General features: G+C 38.8%; 1 protein-coding gene across 2 annotated transcripts in view; it reads left to right on the top strand.

The window, feature by feature from the left end:
- Positions 1-15,040, top strand: part of UTP18 (UTP18 small subunit processome component) — a 40,943-nt gene extending 25,903 nt beyond the window's left edge. Inside the window, exons 11-14 of one of the 2 annotated variants that reach the window (XM_079906109.1) lie at positions 6,079-6,253; positions 11,087-11,229; positions 12,560-12,598; positions 13,798-15,035. In XM_079906109.1, coding sequence (XP_079762235.1) covers positions 6,079-6,253; positions 11,087-11,229; positions 12,560-12,584 — 343 coding nt within the window. In that variant the 3' untranslated portion in view covers positions 12,585-12,598; positions 13,798-15,035. Of the gene's footprint in view, positions 1-6,078; positions 6,254-11,086; positions 11,230-12,559; positions 12,599-13,797 lie in introns of both variants that reach the window. The other variant, XM_079906108.1, reaches the window with a different exon arrangement.
- Positions 15,041-16,895: the final 1,855 nt, after the last annotated feature.

Genomic DNA, 16,895 nt, shown 5'->3' with positions numbered 1-16,895 from the left:
ACTGTGCTCTGAATAATAATTATAATAAAAAGATTTATAATATTAATAGCAAAATTTTTCAGCACTTAGTATCTGCCAAGCACTGTTTTTCATATATAGCTGTATATGTGTATTTTGTGTGTGTGTGTGTGTATATATGTAAGCTACATATGTATGTGTGTATATAAATATATATATGGATATCTTCTCATATATAATCTAACTTAATTCTCATTTCCTACTCCATGATATTGGTACTATGATCCCTGCTTTACAGGTGGGGAAGCTGAGGCACTGTGAGTTAAGTAACTTGGTTAGGGTCAGACAGTAAGTGGAAGACCCAAGATTACAAATAGTCTGGCTCCAGAGCTGGAGCTTTTAACCTTTAAAATTTTTGTTTGTTTTCTTTTTAAAAATTTTATTGAAGTACAGTTGATCTACAATGGTGTGTTAATTTCTGCTGTAAAGTGACTCAGTTATACATATGTATTCTTTTTCATATTCTTTTCCATTATCGTTTTTCATATTTTTTTCATATTCTTTTTTCATATTCTTTTTTTGAAATTTTTCATATTCTTTTTTGGAAAAAAAGAATATGAAAAATTTCCATATTTTTTTCCATATTCTTTTCCATTATCGTTTATCCCAGGATATTTACTATAGCTCCCTTTGCTATGCAGTAGGACCTTGTTGTTTATCCATCCTATATCTAATAGTTTGCCTCTGCTAATCCCACACTCCCGCCCCTCCCCACCACCCCCAACCACAGGTCTGTTCTCTATGTCTGTGAGTCTGTTTCTGTTTTGTAGATATGTTCATTTGTGTCGTATTTTAGATTCCACATATATAAGTGATATAATACGGTATTTGTCTTTCTCTTTCTGACTTACTTTACTTAATATGATAATCTCTGGGTCCGTCCATGTTGCTACAAATGGCATTATTTTATTCTTTTTTATGGCTGAGTATATTCATTGAATATAAATATATACCACATCCGTATCTATTCATCTGTCGACAGACATTTAGGTTGCTTCTGTGTCTTGGTTATTGTACATAGAGCTGCTCATAGCATAGGGGTGCATGTATCTTTTTGAATTATAGTTTTGTCTGGGCTGTTTTATTTTATTGAAGTATAGTTGATGTGCAATATTATGTAAGTTACAGATGTACAGTACAGTGATTCACAGTTTTAAAGTTTATACTCCATTTATAGTTATTAGAATATTGGCTATATTTCCTGTGTTGTACGATATATTCTTGTAGCTTATTTTATACATAATAGTTTGTACCTTTTAGACCCCTACCCCTATTTTGCCCCTACTCGCTTCCCTCACCCCACTGGTAACCACTAGTTTGTTCTCTATATCTGTGTCTGTTTCTTTTTTGTTACATTTATGAGTTTGTTATATTTCTTAGATTCCACATATAAGTGTCATACAGTATTTGTCTTTCTCTGACTTATTTCACTTAGCTTAATGTCCTCCAAGTCCATCCATGTTGTTGCAAATGGCAACATTTCATTGTTTTTTATGGTTGAGTTCTACTGCCTTTTTAAAGGTACATCTCTGTGTGTTGATGTGTTTAAATATAAAATGGTACAATCACTAGGAGTTTTGCAAATTAAGGAGTCTTACAAGAAGTAAAGAACATTTAGTCCAGTGTGTCTTTAGAATGAATCCTTTTGTGCCATGTATGTAATCCCTTTGGAACATCAGCTTCAAACATTCTGTGCTTCAGCTTTTATTAGCTTTATCTTTTAAAATGTCTAAATATACCTTAGATTGCTATTTTTCCTACTTAAATCTGTGTTTTAAACCCTTAGCTTAAAACTTTGCTTCAGGATTTTTGTGATTTCAGTAATCTACCTGGATTGGGAGAATGTGGAAACTAGTCTTTTATAACTTAAAGCTAACAAAAAGTTTCTCTTTCTAAGATATTTTCAGTATTAGTTTATTCTGATGATGATTGTCCCTTTTCTGTTATCTTTCCATTTGTTTGTATATCTGTTTTTAATTTCTTGCTGGTGTCTTAGTCTAATTCTGCACGTCCATCACAGTAACTTCTAGCCACATGTGCTATTTAATTTTAAATTAATTAAAATTTAAAAAAAATCTAGTTCCTTGATGACACTGGCCACATTTTATGTATTCAGTAGCCACATGTGTCTAGTGGCTATCATATTGAGCAGCACAGCTATAGAGTATTTCCATAATCACAGAAAGGTATACTGAGTAGTGCCAGTCTAATCCAATCATTTTATTGATAAGGAAACTGAGGTCTATTAGTTAGGTAATTCAAGTGTTGTTACTTATCAACTAGTTATTGGCAGAGCTGGATCTGGAACTCATGTTGTCTAGTTTCCAGTTCTGTGTTCTTTCCACACTGCCACCCCCAAGTATTTTTGATTTTATTTTAAAAGAATACTGAATAATTCAGGGCTATAGAAAAGTATGAAATTTGTTATGATTTAGGGCCTGGAATTAGTAGTTCTTTAATTTTAGTGCTCTCATTGAACATATAAAATGGGTTTCATTTTGCTTCATCTAGAGATTGTTCAGGACATGTATGCTTTATAACGCAAGGAAAACCTGTTTTATTCAGGGATATGTTTTTGCTTCAGTTTCCTCATTCATAAAAACATTTATTGAGCATTGAGCTGGAGATTGTGAGATAGAACTATGCATCATCACCTTCTCATAGTTTTTGATCTTATGTGAGGACATGCATACATGTATCTCTATTTACAAGGTGAGACGTCTTAAGGGCTGCAGTTGAGATACAGTGTTTTAATTTTAAGAATGTTAGGAATGGTGAAGGCTGTTATTGTTGAATGTCTGGAAAAGGGTTTGGGGGATATTGGCACTTGAGCTGGCCATTTTGAGGGCCAGGTGGGGTTCAGAGAAAGGCATTGCAGATAGTGGAAAGGATGAGAAAGTTCAGGTTTGTGTTCTGAGAGAAGTCTGGATGGGATGACTCTTAAGGGGGGTTAGGCTACAAAGGTAAGCAGTCAGGGGATAACTTGTAGAAAGGTCTTTTATGCTGTGTCGAAGAATATGGACATTAAGTGGAAAGAGAAACCGTTAAGAGTTTTTAAGCAGAGGAGAAACATGATGATATTTGAATTTTAGAGTTTGAAGTAGATAATTTGCATGACAGCCTTCAGAAGGGGAATAGAGGTGCAGGTAGATGAGCCTTGAGGTCATTGCAATAATCCAGGCATTAAGTAGTAAAGGTGGGAATGGGAATAGGGAGATAGGTAAACAATGCTTGTAACATATGTCATAACTGCTTAGAAAATTGGGATGGGAGAGAAGCAGTGACATTATCAGGCTCCTGGCCAAGACAGCCAGAAGAGTGGAGTTGTCCATAGAATGAGGGTGGAGGAGGGAGGCGTGCCAGAGATAGGCGTGTCACGGGGCTGTTCCACAAGCAGTTAGAAGTGAGTGGAATTAAAGACACTGATGGTCCATGGGGGTAAATGAGATGAGAGAGAGACTAGAGGTAGGTTGATGTGGTTAATTGCCATCATTCCTGTTGGGGAAGATTTTTGTGTACCAGGATACGTCATGGTTGCTGATCTGCTAATGGATTGGCTTCTTGATTCAAGAACCTGCTTCTAGTCCAATCAGCTGTGGTTGAGGGTGGAAAGATAACAGTCATGTCTGTTTCTTTAGTTTGGATTTCAGGGATGAGCTCCTTTCTCCCTTTGGTCCTGTTCTTCCACTTACGATACCTGGTTTTAGTTGTTGTTGTTCTTTGTTTGTTTTTTTAACCTAATATTTCCCTTCTCCATCTCACGTCTTACCTACCTCTTCCACAGAGCTTCACTGGAGCAACTTCACCTCATATTGATTTTTCCCTTCTTTGAGGTTCTAGATCACGTAAAGAGCTTAGCTTATGTTCTCCTGTATTTCTGGGTATTTCTTGCAGGTGTATTTTTTCTGGGGTTAAATTCCTTCTGATATTCTGTGTTCCTGTGACAGTTTGCATATTGCTGGTTATATAGATATCATTCAATAAATAACCACTCTCAGTAGCATATTAGAATCAGTTATCAATATATTTTAGCACAAATACCACTGTAAGTTTCCATATGTCAAAATGATTAACTTGTACCATTTTTGTTCCACACATCTAAGCAACATAGGCTATATTTAAGGGTACTCTGATGTTCACGAGGATAAGATTTGATCTAAAATTGATATTTAGAAGAGAGTATATGGATTATAACTTTTCATCTTTAATTAAGATGGATTTAGGCATAAATTAGTTTTCAGCAAGAAAAGAGATTTAGTATAAAATAAGTACAGTGAATAGATATTTTGATCCAAGTCAAATATATAAATAAGGAAAATATAAATTTTGTCTTAGGTTGTAACAAAGTACCATAGATTGGTAGCTTATAATCAACAGAAGCTTATTTCTCACATTTCTGGAGACTGGAAGTCTGAAATCAGGTTGCCAGCATGCTTGGGTCCTTGGTGAGGGCCTTCTTTCCAGGTTGCAATAGGCTGGCTTCTTGCTGTGACCCCACAGGGTGAAAAGAGAGTGAGAGAGCCTCTGGGGTCACTTTTATAAAGTCCCTGGGCTTCCCTGGTGGCGCAGTGGTTGAGAGTCCGCCTGCCGATGCAGGGGACACGGGTTCGTGCCCTGGTACGGGAAGATCCCACATGCCGCGGAGCGGCTGGGCCCGTGAGCCATGGCCGCTGAGCGCCTGCGCATATGGAACCTGTGCTCCACAATGGGAGAGGCCACAACAGTGAGAGGCCCGCGTACCGCAAAAAAAAAAAAAAAAAAGATCATATAAAGTCCCTAATCCCATTCATGACCTAATTACCGCCCAAAGGCTCACCTCCTAATACCATTGCATTTCGGATTAAGATTTCGACATAAGAATTTCAGTGGGACACAGACGTTCAGTCCATAACAAAATTATATAAACCCAGGATATATATTGTTTCTCCTGAGTGGTTAATATGGACTATATAGTTAGCTGTCCTTAAATTAAGGCGTTCTTAACATATATGAAATATATATCAAAAACTGTATATGTAAGCAGTTTGAAGACTTTAAAGCACTAAATCTAACATACTATTTGTGTGTTGGCTATAATTTCAAGCTATGGAATCTTGTATGTGAACTGAATTTATCTTGTGTATGCACTGTGCCTGGTTCACTGTAGGCAGTAAGCTTAAGTGAGAATGAGTATAGGAATGAGAGAACACTTAGTGGAATACATGTGTGTCGCCCTTGTTAGTTTGAGGCTTAATTTCTTGCATCTTTCAGGTTGATGTTGCATTTGCTAATTAAGTTTGAATTAAGTATCTATGAATTACAAGTACCTTATTCTTATTCCTTACAAATGATGCCCATAACGTTAGTTTGTCTGAACACTGAGGGCAAAAAGTTTACTGAAAGTTCTTGTCTGTGGATGATTCTGTTAAAGCCATTAAGATCTACTTTTTATGAATATTGGGTATAATTCATTGCTGGTAAATGTTTCAGTAAACTTGGAGTGGATGATCATTTCCATAACTCTTGACTGTAGATATTCCTGGTAGAGCAAAAAATTAATATGCTTGCTGTTACAGCTGTTGTTCAGCACTGTTTTGGAAGTTCTCATAAATAGAATAGAATAAAAAAGGAAAGGAGGAGACCTATTTAGATAGGGGAAGGACAGCTCTCATTCGCATATTAGGATGTTAGGTTGGCCATAAATACCATGAGAGTGGCAGTCTTACTCTCTTTTGTTCACCTTTGCATCCCAGGCGATTAAATAGTGCCTGGCATAGAGTTGAAATTCAGTAAATAGTTATTGAAGGAATGAATAATGAAGATTTTACGCTTTGTAGGGTTTTCTAGCTAGGCTAGTAACTAAAAAGCTGCCAGAGTTAACAAGAGTTCGGTAAGACTACAGTAGAACTGATAGACTGTGTCTAGCTTTTGCCTTGGGATGAACTCTCCAGCCCATGGTCCCTGTGTAACACAATACGATTCCTGTAAATATCAGTTTGGGGGGTTAAATCTTTATTCACTTAGGTGGTGAAAACTCTTTTGCTTGTTTTTAATCTGTTGTATTCCTTTTTCTCTTTGCAGTTCTAATTGTGGAGTGGTAAACATATACAATCAAGATTCTTGTCTCCAAGAAGCAAACCCAAAGCCAATAAAAGCTATAATGAACTTGGTTACAGGTGTTACTTCTCTGACCTTCAATCCTACTACAGAAATCTTGGCAATTGCTTCAGAAAAAATGAAAGAAGCAGTCAGATTGGTAATATTTCTTTACCCTTTCCTTTTAGCATTGATAATTTTAAAATTTAAAGTTGAAAACATGGAAAGATAATAGGAAAGTGTTGGATTATTTTAAAAAGAGTAGCCTCTTTTGATGTAGAAGTTCCTTATACTGTAGCTTTTGGGTATTATTATAGAAATGACTAACAGTAGCCACCAAATTTGTATTATGTCAGTTCTTTTGGGAAAGCTGTGCTGTCCATTCCTAGCATTTCTTAAGTGGTAGTCTTCATTTTCAGAGGTTTCTTTCGGCATACACATGAAGGAATATGTTTAAAGCAAACACTTCATTCCTCTATAGTTTTTTTTTTAAATTAATTCATTCATTTAGTTTTGGCTGCATTGGGTCTCCGTTGCTGTGCACGGTCTTTCTCTAGTTGTGGTGCGCAGGCTTCTCATTGAGGTGGCGTCTCGTTGTGGAGCACGGACTCTAGGTGCGCAGGCTTCAGTAGTTATGGTACACAGGCTCAGTAGTTGTGGCTTGTGAGCTCTAGAGCTCAGCCTCAGACGTTGTGGCACACGGGCTTAATTGCCCCACGGCATGTGGGACCTTCCTGGGCCAGGGATCGAATCTGTGTCCCCTGCATTGGCAGGCGGATTCTTAACCACTGTGCCACCGGGGAAATCCCTAGTTTTCTTTCTTCATCTACTTTTTTAAGGCCTGGTGTCATAATGGAGTAGAGGCAGTTCTTAATTTTTGAAAATAAATTGTGTACAAAGAGTGCAATTTAAATAGCTGGATAGTTACTTGTGAAGATAGCTCTGTGCCAGGGATCCCCAGGACTTCCCCCAGGTTTGGTGAATAGAATAGTAAATAAAAGGACTCACAGGACTCAGAATATGGTCATACTCATGGCTAAGAATAATTACAGGGAAAGGATACAAAGCAAAATCAGCAAAAGGAAAAGGTGCATGGGGTGAAACCTGGAAGAAACAGGCACAGACTTCCAAGAGTCCTCTCCTAGTGCAAGTCACATAGGACACATTTAATACAAGTCCTCTCCCAGTGCAGGTCACATAGGACACGTTTAATACAAGTCCTCTCCCAGTGCAAGTCACATAGGACGCATTTAATACAAGTCCTCTCCCAGTGCAAGTCCCATGGGACACATTTAATTCCTCCAACAGCAAGTTGTGACAACATGTGTTAAGTGTTTTCTGCCAGAGAAGCTCATTAGAGACTCAGTGCCCAAGGTTTTTATTGGGGGTTGATCATGTAGGTACCCTCTGCCTAGGAGGTACCCAAAGTAAAGGCTCCCAGAAGTAAAGGCAAGTGTTCAGCATAAACCACATGAGACAAATCATTTAGGCATAGTGAGCTGTCCTTATCATTTAGGGAAAGTTTCCCATGTGTGTAGGGACCTGTATGCCAGTCAAGTTCCCAGAGGCCATCTAAGAGCCACTTGCAAGCGGGCCTTTCTAAGGATAGCAGCCTCAGGCCAGTGTTGACTCTTTTCTGCCCAACCTCAGAGTTCAGCTTAAATGTCACTCCATCTGTGTGAAGTTTCCTACCCTTCAGGCAGAACCAATTTCTTCATTCATTCAACAGTTACTTGCTGTGGGCCAGGTATGCAGATGGCATAGAACTTTGAATGGCAGCATTACACTGTGCTATTGTTATGTGTATACCATAAGCACTTTACAGAGATTCTTATTTTTATCTTGCTTACTCAGCAAATAAACCGTACACACTTCATCAGCTTTAATAGTGTATAGTTTACAAAGATTTATAAAGAATTGTACAAAAATATTTTGAGCCAAATAACAGTCCTCAGAGGACTGGCTCACCCCAAGTCAGCAGCTAGTAAAGGGCAGTGAACTGTGATGCTAGATTCCATATTCTTTCTAACATTTTAATGGTTTTCTGACTAAACTCTTCAGAGCCCTAGAATGTGTATAGGACTTCAGATGGTAAGTAGGGCAAGTAGGAGGCTAAGCTCCTCCTTGTATTATATAGAGCAGCTTCAGTATTACTTGTGGTATGTATTGGCATTCTGCATAAGATTTTCTTTGAGGGAAGAAAGAGTTCTGCTGGAAAAAGTGTTTGGAAAATATAGCATTGTGTTTTATTGCCTCTTGAATGAATCATTTGATAAATGAGGGGATCCTAATTCAAGTCAGCTTTAAAATCTCCGCTCCTGTAATGGTAGTGGTGGACTAGTACATATTAACCTTTTATCATTTTAATGGTAGTAAGTTGTTTTAGAAAACCATGGGATCAATCTCTGTTGACATAATGTATTCTGCAAGATGCCTAGTAGTTAGTTCTGCCTAGTTTGCTTCAGTGATCATGGCAGCATTTGTGGTTTTTTATTGTGGCAAAATCACACAAGGAATTCATTAGTAACAGCCAACTCCCTTTTTTTTTTTTTTTAACTCCCATTTTTTAAATGGTAGTCAACCATAATATCTAATGGAAAGAAGCCAGGCATAGCTTCAGAATGCCTCAGTGAAACAGTGGTAGTGTCATTAAATGCAATCTCTTATAATGATCCAAAGAGTTCTGTTACTCCAGCACAAAGCAGTGAATATGAATCTAAGCCATTGCACCAGTCAGAGACTCAGAAGTTAAATTGTTATTACATCTACAATCTTGGATGTTGTAGAAGTTGTGGAACTCCTTATCCATTAAATTAAGGATGAGAGACCTTTTATTTGTTGAATTTTGGTATCTGGACCCTTAAATGTAATACAGAAATTACGTTGGAGATAAAGGGAACTTTCTGAATTAAAGAAGTTGGTTTTTTTTGGTGGTACGCGTGCCTCTCACTGTTGTGGCTCTCCTGTTGCGGAGCATAGGCTCCGGACGCGCAGGCTCAGCGGCTATGGCTCACGGGCCCAGCCGCCCCGCGGGATGTGGGATCTTCCCGGACCGGGGCACGAACCCGTGTCCCTTGCATCGGCAGGCGGACTCTCAACCACTGTGCCACCAGGGAAGCCCAGAAGTTGGGTTTTTATAGGACTTTTTCTTATTAGTTCAATTACAGCTTTTAATACGGGGGTCATAAAGAGAGGTTAGAGCACAGCTGAGTTCTAACCAGGTGGGGGTCATTGGTCTGAGGGAAGATGTACTAAAAACACTGGGGAATAGTTACAGTTGAGTCTTTTAGGAGGGCATAAACATGTTTTTTGCCCCTGATATCCAAGTCAGTAGGGGAGATAAAATTTAAAATTAAATTGTCCAGGGCTTCCCTGGTGGCGCCGTGGTTGAGAGTCCACCTGCCGATGCAGGGGACGCAGGTTCGTGCCCCGGTCCGGGAAGATCCCACATGCCGCGGAGCGGCTGGGCCCGTGAGCCATAGCCGCTGAGCCTGCGCGTCCGGAGCCTGTGCTCCACAACAGGAGAGGCCACAACAGTGAGAGGCCCGCGTACTGCAAAAAAAAAAAAATTAAATTGCCCATAAGTTGGTATTTATCCTCCATCAGGAAGAACACATCAGCTTGTCGTGTGAAACCATGGCCGCTGTGTACAGTTGTGTAGGTTATTTGTTGCACAAGGCACCACATCTAAAGAGACTCCATTTACATCATAAACTTTGTGTTTGTATTTACTGTAGTATTTCTGATAATTTTGGTAACAGAATTGTTCTGTTTATTTAGCTAGAAAAATACACAGCTACCTTCTGGTAAAAATGAACTTTAAAAAATTGCTTTGTGTCTTGTGCCCCAACTTTTGTGAACTTCTTAGCTTTAATGGGTCAAGACCACTTCTAGTGCCTTTGCATTGATGCCAGGCTGTGCAGGCAGAGCCTGCTTCCCAGAGAAGTTGAAAATAATCGAAAATGGCTTGGAGAGTCACTGTAAACTTTACTTTCTTGACAAAAAATGGTCAATAGGCATTTATTGGGGGAGTAGGGCCTAGTGACTGACTGAAACCAGTGTAATAGACAGGTGTATCTAACAGTGGGTTTTACCTGGTACTTGTCTATGAAAATCACCTTGATTGGGTGGTTTAAAGTCTCATCTAAAAGTGAAGGATGATAGACTACCATGATTAATAGCTGAATGATAATTCTGTATGTGAGTATTAAGGTGGTGTATTTCTTGGAAGAGCTAGAGAATGTGTGAAAATGAGAGTTTGTTAAAATCCTAGTCTGCTTAAGGTAACGGCTTCCGTGCTTGGGTTTTATTTATCCACAAATTGGACGGGGACTTGTCTTGCCTAGCTTGGATTGGGCCTGTTTTCCCCCAAGTAGACTTTCCTGGAGAAAGAGACCTGGCCTTGGGGTGAGCTTTTGGCTCTTTCCCAATCAGAACACAGTTTCACTTGATGAACTAGGTTTTCATGGTTTAGCCCTCCTCAAGGAGAGATTGCAAAAGGCAAAGAATATACCACAAAATTGAGAGATAAAAGTGAAAAAAGGGGAGTTAGATGATATTGGAAGATTTGATATGACTTTGTCTTGGATTCCAACTCTTCATAATGTTTGAAGTATCTGTTCCTTGTGATTAAATTTTAGTATCCTTTACTGTGGTTATTAAGCTAGAGCATTAATGGGCTCTACTGTTGACTTTTCACTTTATTCATTCACTTATTCGTTTGACCCTCCCAGGCCCCATGCTAGATGCTGCATTTTAATGCAGCATCAAGAAAGCACTTTCTTCTCTTCCTTCCCTTCCTTCTTAGTTAATAGCACATTGAGAATCAAATTTTAATTTTGGAACACTTTGCCTTATTAAGAGAACTGTACTTGATGTGTGCTACAATCAAAATGAACTTTTTGTTCCAGCAAAATGACAGAATGAAGACTAAAATTTAAGAAAGAGGAGCTCCCAGTTGTTGTAGTTTAAAGCTTTTTATTATTTCCTGCAGGTCCACCTTCCTTCCTGTACAGTATTTTCAAACTTCCCAGTTGTTAAAAAGAAGAATATTTCTCTTGTTTATACTATGGATTTTTCTCCCAGAAGTGGTTATTTTGCTTTGGGGAATGAAAAGGGCAAGGCCCTGATGTATAGGTAGGTATTATTTATGTTTAGAAGTCAGAAAGAAGTCTCAGCTTCCTTTGAAAATGTGAAGATAAAGTTGTTACATTCTCAAGTCTATAATTATATATAATTTATTAGATCTGTAGTTTATTAATTATAATTAAGAATTATTAACTGATAAATTATAGAGTGTTTATAGTCGACTCCCATCGTCATATCTAAAAAAAAATGTGCATTTTTCTACCATAAGATTTTTCTAGCAGAAAATTTACTTGGGGAATTTTTGGAGGAAAGGGGGAAGCTATATTTTGAAAATGTCAGATTGAGGAAAAGTTGCCACTTTAATAATACTGCCACTTTCATGGTGCCTTATGTTTAGATTAGCCTTTGTTGACCTGACAATGCTCTATTTATTCCACTAGATGTACGTGATTTTTTTTAAGAGGTATTTCTTTTCCTGCAGCTGTAAGCTGTAAATAAGGATGTTAACTACAAAGATACCAAAAGGCTGTGCTCTGTCCAGGTTCTTTTCTGTGCTCAACCTACTTGGCTATAAAGCAAGAACAAATAAAATGTAATTACATTGTTGCTAGAAGATACAGGTGACAAGGTAGCTCTGGGGGAGAACCTGTGACTTAAAAATAATAGCCACCTTTCCTTGCTCCCATGTGTTGGCAGTGAATGTTGCATAGAACCCTGTGTTTATGTTTGTATGCTTCAGGGAAGGCCTGCTTTCAAAGAAACTGAAATCTGGGGTGAAGAAGAGGAGGAATACAAATTGGTTTTGAAAAGAGAACAGAGCAAACAATAATATGGCTTATAGTTTTACTTACTTTGAAAGGAAAATGGTTGGGTGGTACCGGGAAAATTGATAATTCCATCATTCTCATTTCACGTCATTTTTGGAGTGGTTCTTTCAGTTTGGATTTTATAAAAGGATGCAGATTCTTACTGAACTTAGGAATTCTCTTCCAAAGCTTTGGTTTATTATAACTGATTTGTTTCTTTTCTTAAGCCCCAAAGCTCATTAGAGTTTTCACCAGAGCATTGGTCTCTAGTGAGACTGTTTCTAGCGTGTGGGTTGGACTGACAGCATTTCTGTTGGATGTGGCTGATCAGGTATTTCATAGACCGTGATGTAATGCTTTGGAGCAAGCTGATGGCTTTTATCTAAAATCTGAGGTATTAGCATTAGGATACTTCAGAATGGCAGCTTGAGGAGTCACCTAGCTGCCTAGTGAGAGTGATTGTGATTACATTTCCGCACCAAAGTCTTCCTAAGTGTCATTCTGCGATCTGATTGACAGTATCCTGGGTAATCACAAAATTGTTTTGATGATTTTGTCTTTTACTTTTTCAGGTTGCATCATTACTCAGACTTTTAAAGAGATTATTTGAAGTAAGAAAATCTTTCACTTTTTTTTTCATCCTACAAAGTTTTAAGGTTACACCCATTGCTGTCAATTGGCAGAGGGACCATATTAACTGATTTTTGTTTCTTTGCCTCTGGGTTGCGCTGTCTTCAGTTAAGGGAGTGGGATGGATATAGATCAGGAAGAGCCTAGTTGGACTTGAACCTTCCTTGGGAATTTTTTATCCCAAATCACAACAGTCTGGCTCTGTTCTTCTGAGGGCAGATCTTTAATATTGTGTCCATAATGGTCATCAAAATTATAATTACTGAATATTTAATCCACAAAGGAGAAGAGACTTAACTGAGAGAGATAAGTATCTCCAGATATAATTATAGCTTCCGTAAGCTCAAACCCTTTTATTTTGTATGTTTCTTGAGAGATTATAAGTGGCTTGCCTTGTAGCTAGTTAATGGTTGGTCATTAGTTTTGCTGCCGTATATAGTAGATATATTTGGCATATGCATATATGTACACATATACACCATATATGTATTTCTTTTTCTTCCAGTTTCATTGAGATATAATTGGCATACAGCACTGTATAAGTTTCAGGTGTACAGCATAATGATTTGACTCACATACGTCATGAAATGATTACCACAATAAGTTTAGTGAACATCCGTATAGATAAAAATTAAAGAAATAGAGAAAAACTTTTTTCTGTGTGGTGAGAAGTCCTAGGGTTTACTCTCTCAGCCACTTTCCTGTATAACACACTGCAGTGTTCGTTATATTTATCATGCTGTACATCCCATCCTTAGTACTTATTTATCTTATAACTGGACGTTTGTACCTTTTGACTTCCAGGTACAAGATTTGTGCCTTCCTCCAGTTGCTGCTTGGTATTTAAAACAGTAGGACATGCTTCTCTTCCTATGGCTTGATTTTTCACCTGAGATATGGTGGTGGTTCTGAGGTGGAGCTGCGACCAGCTGTTCATCACAGTTGACTAATTTGGTCTTCTCTGAGATTCATAAATGTTGAGGAGAGACTCTGGGAGTGCATGTAGACTTAATTAGGGGAAAGAATTTTTGAAGGTGGTGGAATTTTGAGCAAACCGTTAGCCAGGAGGGGAAAGCAGTCCAGCTGCCTTGCCTCCCAAAACAGCACTGCCAGTGCATGTTGTTTGTTGGTGACCAGTGACTATAAATCAAGTATATAATTTCTTCTGTTCTTTCCTCAGATCCAGTTGAGCCACAAGAGAAACCCATCCTGATAAATCTTCTCAGAAACTTTCCAGAATGAGTGATAATATAAGGATAATGATATATTGAGCCAGCTGTGCTTATTTAAGTTACCAGAAATGTTTTAATAAACCCATAGTAACTTTTGTTTGAAACTAAGTGTATGTGGTTCTTCCCTCTCCACCTACACACACGCTAATGTGGGTGCATTTCTTTTAAGACCCAGCATGAGAGATTGGAAACACCTGTCTGTAGCCAAAAATAATACAGGTAGTTAGTCTCCTGTTTCACAGTTAACCCTGATGAGTATTTCCCCCTTTCCCAGCACAGATCTCTCTGTGTTTCTGGGTATCAGCTAACAGAGGTTCTGATGAGCTGGAGGTCAGTCCACATTTATGAGAACCATGGGATCTAATGGTATAAATTTTGAACCTTCAGGTTTTCCTAGAAAGGTAGTTGTGGAAGCGAAAAGACTTTTCTGGGCTTAGTACTTCAAATGATTGTCACTGTTACTTTGTGGGGAAGGGGGCATATGAACACCTGGTATGCTTGTCCTACTAATTACTAGCCACTCCCCTTCCTGGAAATGTACATGACGCCAACTTAAAAGTTTAGTTGAGGTTCCAAGTTTGTCAGTTGATTGCATAATTCTTTAATCATAGTATAACCTTGCTTAAGTCCCTATGTTTCTTAGGAAAAACTGACATTATATTATGTATTTCACCCCACCTCCTTTCTAAAATGTGGAAAAGAAATGGCAGGTTAGAAAAGGAAGTTACTCCAATGACAAAAAATGGTTCTGGCTCTGCCCAGAGAAGTAATAGATCCCACTTAAATGTACAAACAAACAGGCCAGTGCTGGGTACCTTCAGTGTCTTCAGGGTCCTTCCAGGTCTACGGGTGATGACCTCGAGCAGCCCACTGGATTGTGTTAACGTATCCCAGCATCTTTCTAAAAGAACATTTTCTATTAAGATGAGCTATTGCTGTACAATTGTGGAGACCCTATGTGGCCTCCTTTTTCAGCGTCTTCTGTCGTAAATAATACTAAGGCTAAAAATTTCAGAGTCCTAGATCCAGTAGGCTTATTAATATTCCTCTTTTGAGTTGCTAGACGGCAGCATTAGATTATGTGAGTAATTGAAGCTTTTGTAGCTTTTTGTCGTCACCTTATCTTAAGCTTCAGCTCAATCATTGTTTCAGAAATGGACGCTAAGCGTTATATGTGCTTATTTTGCATGTGGTTTTCAGAGCGAAAGACTTATAAGAATTTATTGTTCTAGAAAAAAATAATGGAAGCAAAGTTTAAATTTATTTTATTTTATTTATTTTTGGCTGCATTGGGTCTTCGTTGCTGTGCGCAGGCTTTCTCTAGTTGTGGCAAGTGGGGGCTACTCTTCCTTGCGGTGGCTTGTCTTGTTGCAGAGCACGGGCTTCAGTAGTTGTGGCACGTGGGCTCAGTAGTTGTGGTTTGCGGGCTCTAGAGCGCAGACTCAGTAGTTGTGGCGCACAGGCTTAGTTGCCCCGCAGCATGTGGGATCTTCCCGGACCAGGGCTTGAACCTGTGTCTCCTGCTTTGGCAGGCGGATTCTCAACCACTGCGTCACCAGGGAAGCCCCCAGAGTTTAAATTTTAATTCTACTTTGTTAACATCTCTAGGTCATATTTATACTCTACTAGGGGGAGAATAAAGAATTCCCAGTTCTAATTTTTTTTACTCCCTTGATGGGGATTAGAGGATTTGAGTCAAGCTCAAATCCTTCTTCTTGTAACCAGTGCCAAGCGAACTCTTCAAGGAGGTAAGAGCCACAGTCATGAACTTATTTACCCACTTCTCTATTGGCAGTTGCTAAGGTAGCATGAATGTGGCTTATATGTGTTTTGGGGGGACTGTCAAGCTGTGAGGTGATATTTTGTCATCTAGAGCCACATGGGGTTTATTTGGAGTAATGCATTGACCTTTAGTGTATTCAACTCATCTCTCGCCCAATCCCTGCTAATATTCAATGAACTGAAGAATTCTTAGCCTCTTGAAAAATTTCTCCATTTGTGAGAAGTCTCTTGCTGTACTAGCTGTTAAGTGTGGTGTGTTCCTGGTGAGGGTATGTAACCCTTTCTAAGCCTGTGCAGAATGAAGTGACCAGCTGCAGGGTTTGTGACCAGCATTTTTGCACTTCACCTTGGGGATGGGATGTAAGCAAGCAAATGCCTATGAAATGAAGTGCTTGCTCACACCTGTAATCAGCTCTCAAGCCACTCGGGAGTCCACTTAAATGCATCTCCAGATTCCTCACACAAGAAGCAAAAAGCATGGGCTATTCTGTTGCTCTAATCTGGAGGAAATGGAGACTGGGGCAGGAGGTGTGGGGAGAAGGAAGAATGGAGTATAAACAGCATTTTGCAGCCCCTGGCACCATACTTGTGCTCACATCAGCATATATGTAGATCTCATGACATTTTCATTGTTCTTCTGTAAGGAAAGTAGTATTTTCTATAAACATGGAAGTAAATTGAGGTTCAGAGAGGTTGAACATTCCAGTCTAAAACCATCACCCTTACGGAGATCAGTGGTCCTCAAAGGGTAGTGTGTCCATACTCTTAATAGTATGAAATACAGCCCATTAAGTTGTGGGTAGGAAATGCTAGAACTTCTATGCCATGCAAAAAGTATCTTTGTTACATAACATATTACTATAGATCATTTAGGTAATTTGTAAACAAATAGGTTTGATTGAATTGAAGGTATATACTCAAGGATTTTCTATGAAAGGGCCACTGATTTAGATGCCCCACACACTGCCATACCAAACTTGACATATCCAAAACTGAACACACTTCCACACCCTTCCTTTCACTGTTTCCCAGACCTGTTTTTTTATTCACTATAATGTTAACAGGTGCTGCATTAACTGCGTCACTTAAGCTAGGTACCTAAGACTGACTTTAAACCTGAGGTTTTTCCGCTACTCCATCCCCCCACCACAAAGACTAGTTTCTCTCAAAATGTCTTATTTTTTTTATCCTACTGCCACTTCACCGACTCTCATCAGCTCTCACCTGTTAATACCCTAACTTCACACTTTCAGTTGGATCTCTA

The sequence above is a fragment of the Stenella coeruleoalba genome (genome assembly GCF_951394435.1).
Source record: "Stenella coeruleoalba genome assembly, chromosome: 19".
Lineage (NCBI taxonomy): Eukaryota > Metazoa > Chordata > Mammalia > Artiodactyla > Delphinidae > Stenella > Stenella coeruleoalba.
This window is presented reverse-complemented; position numbering and strand designations above follow the sequence as displayed.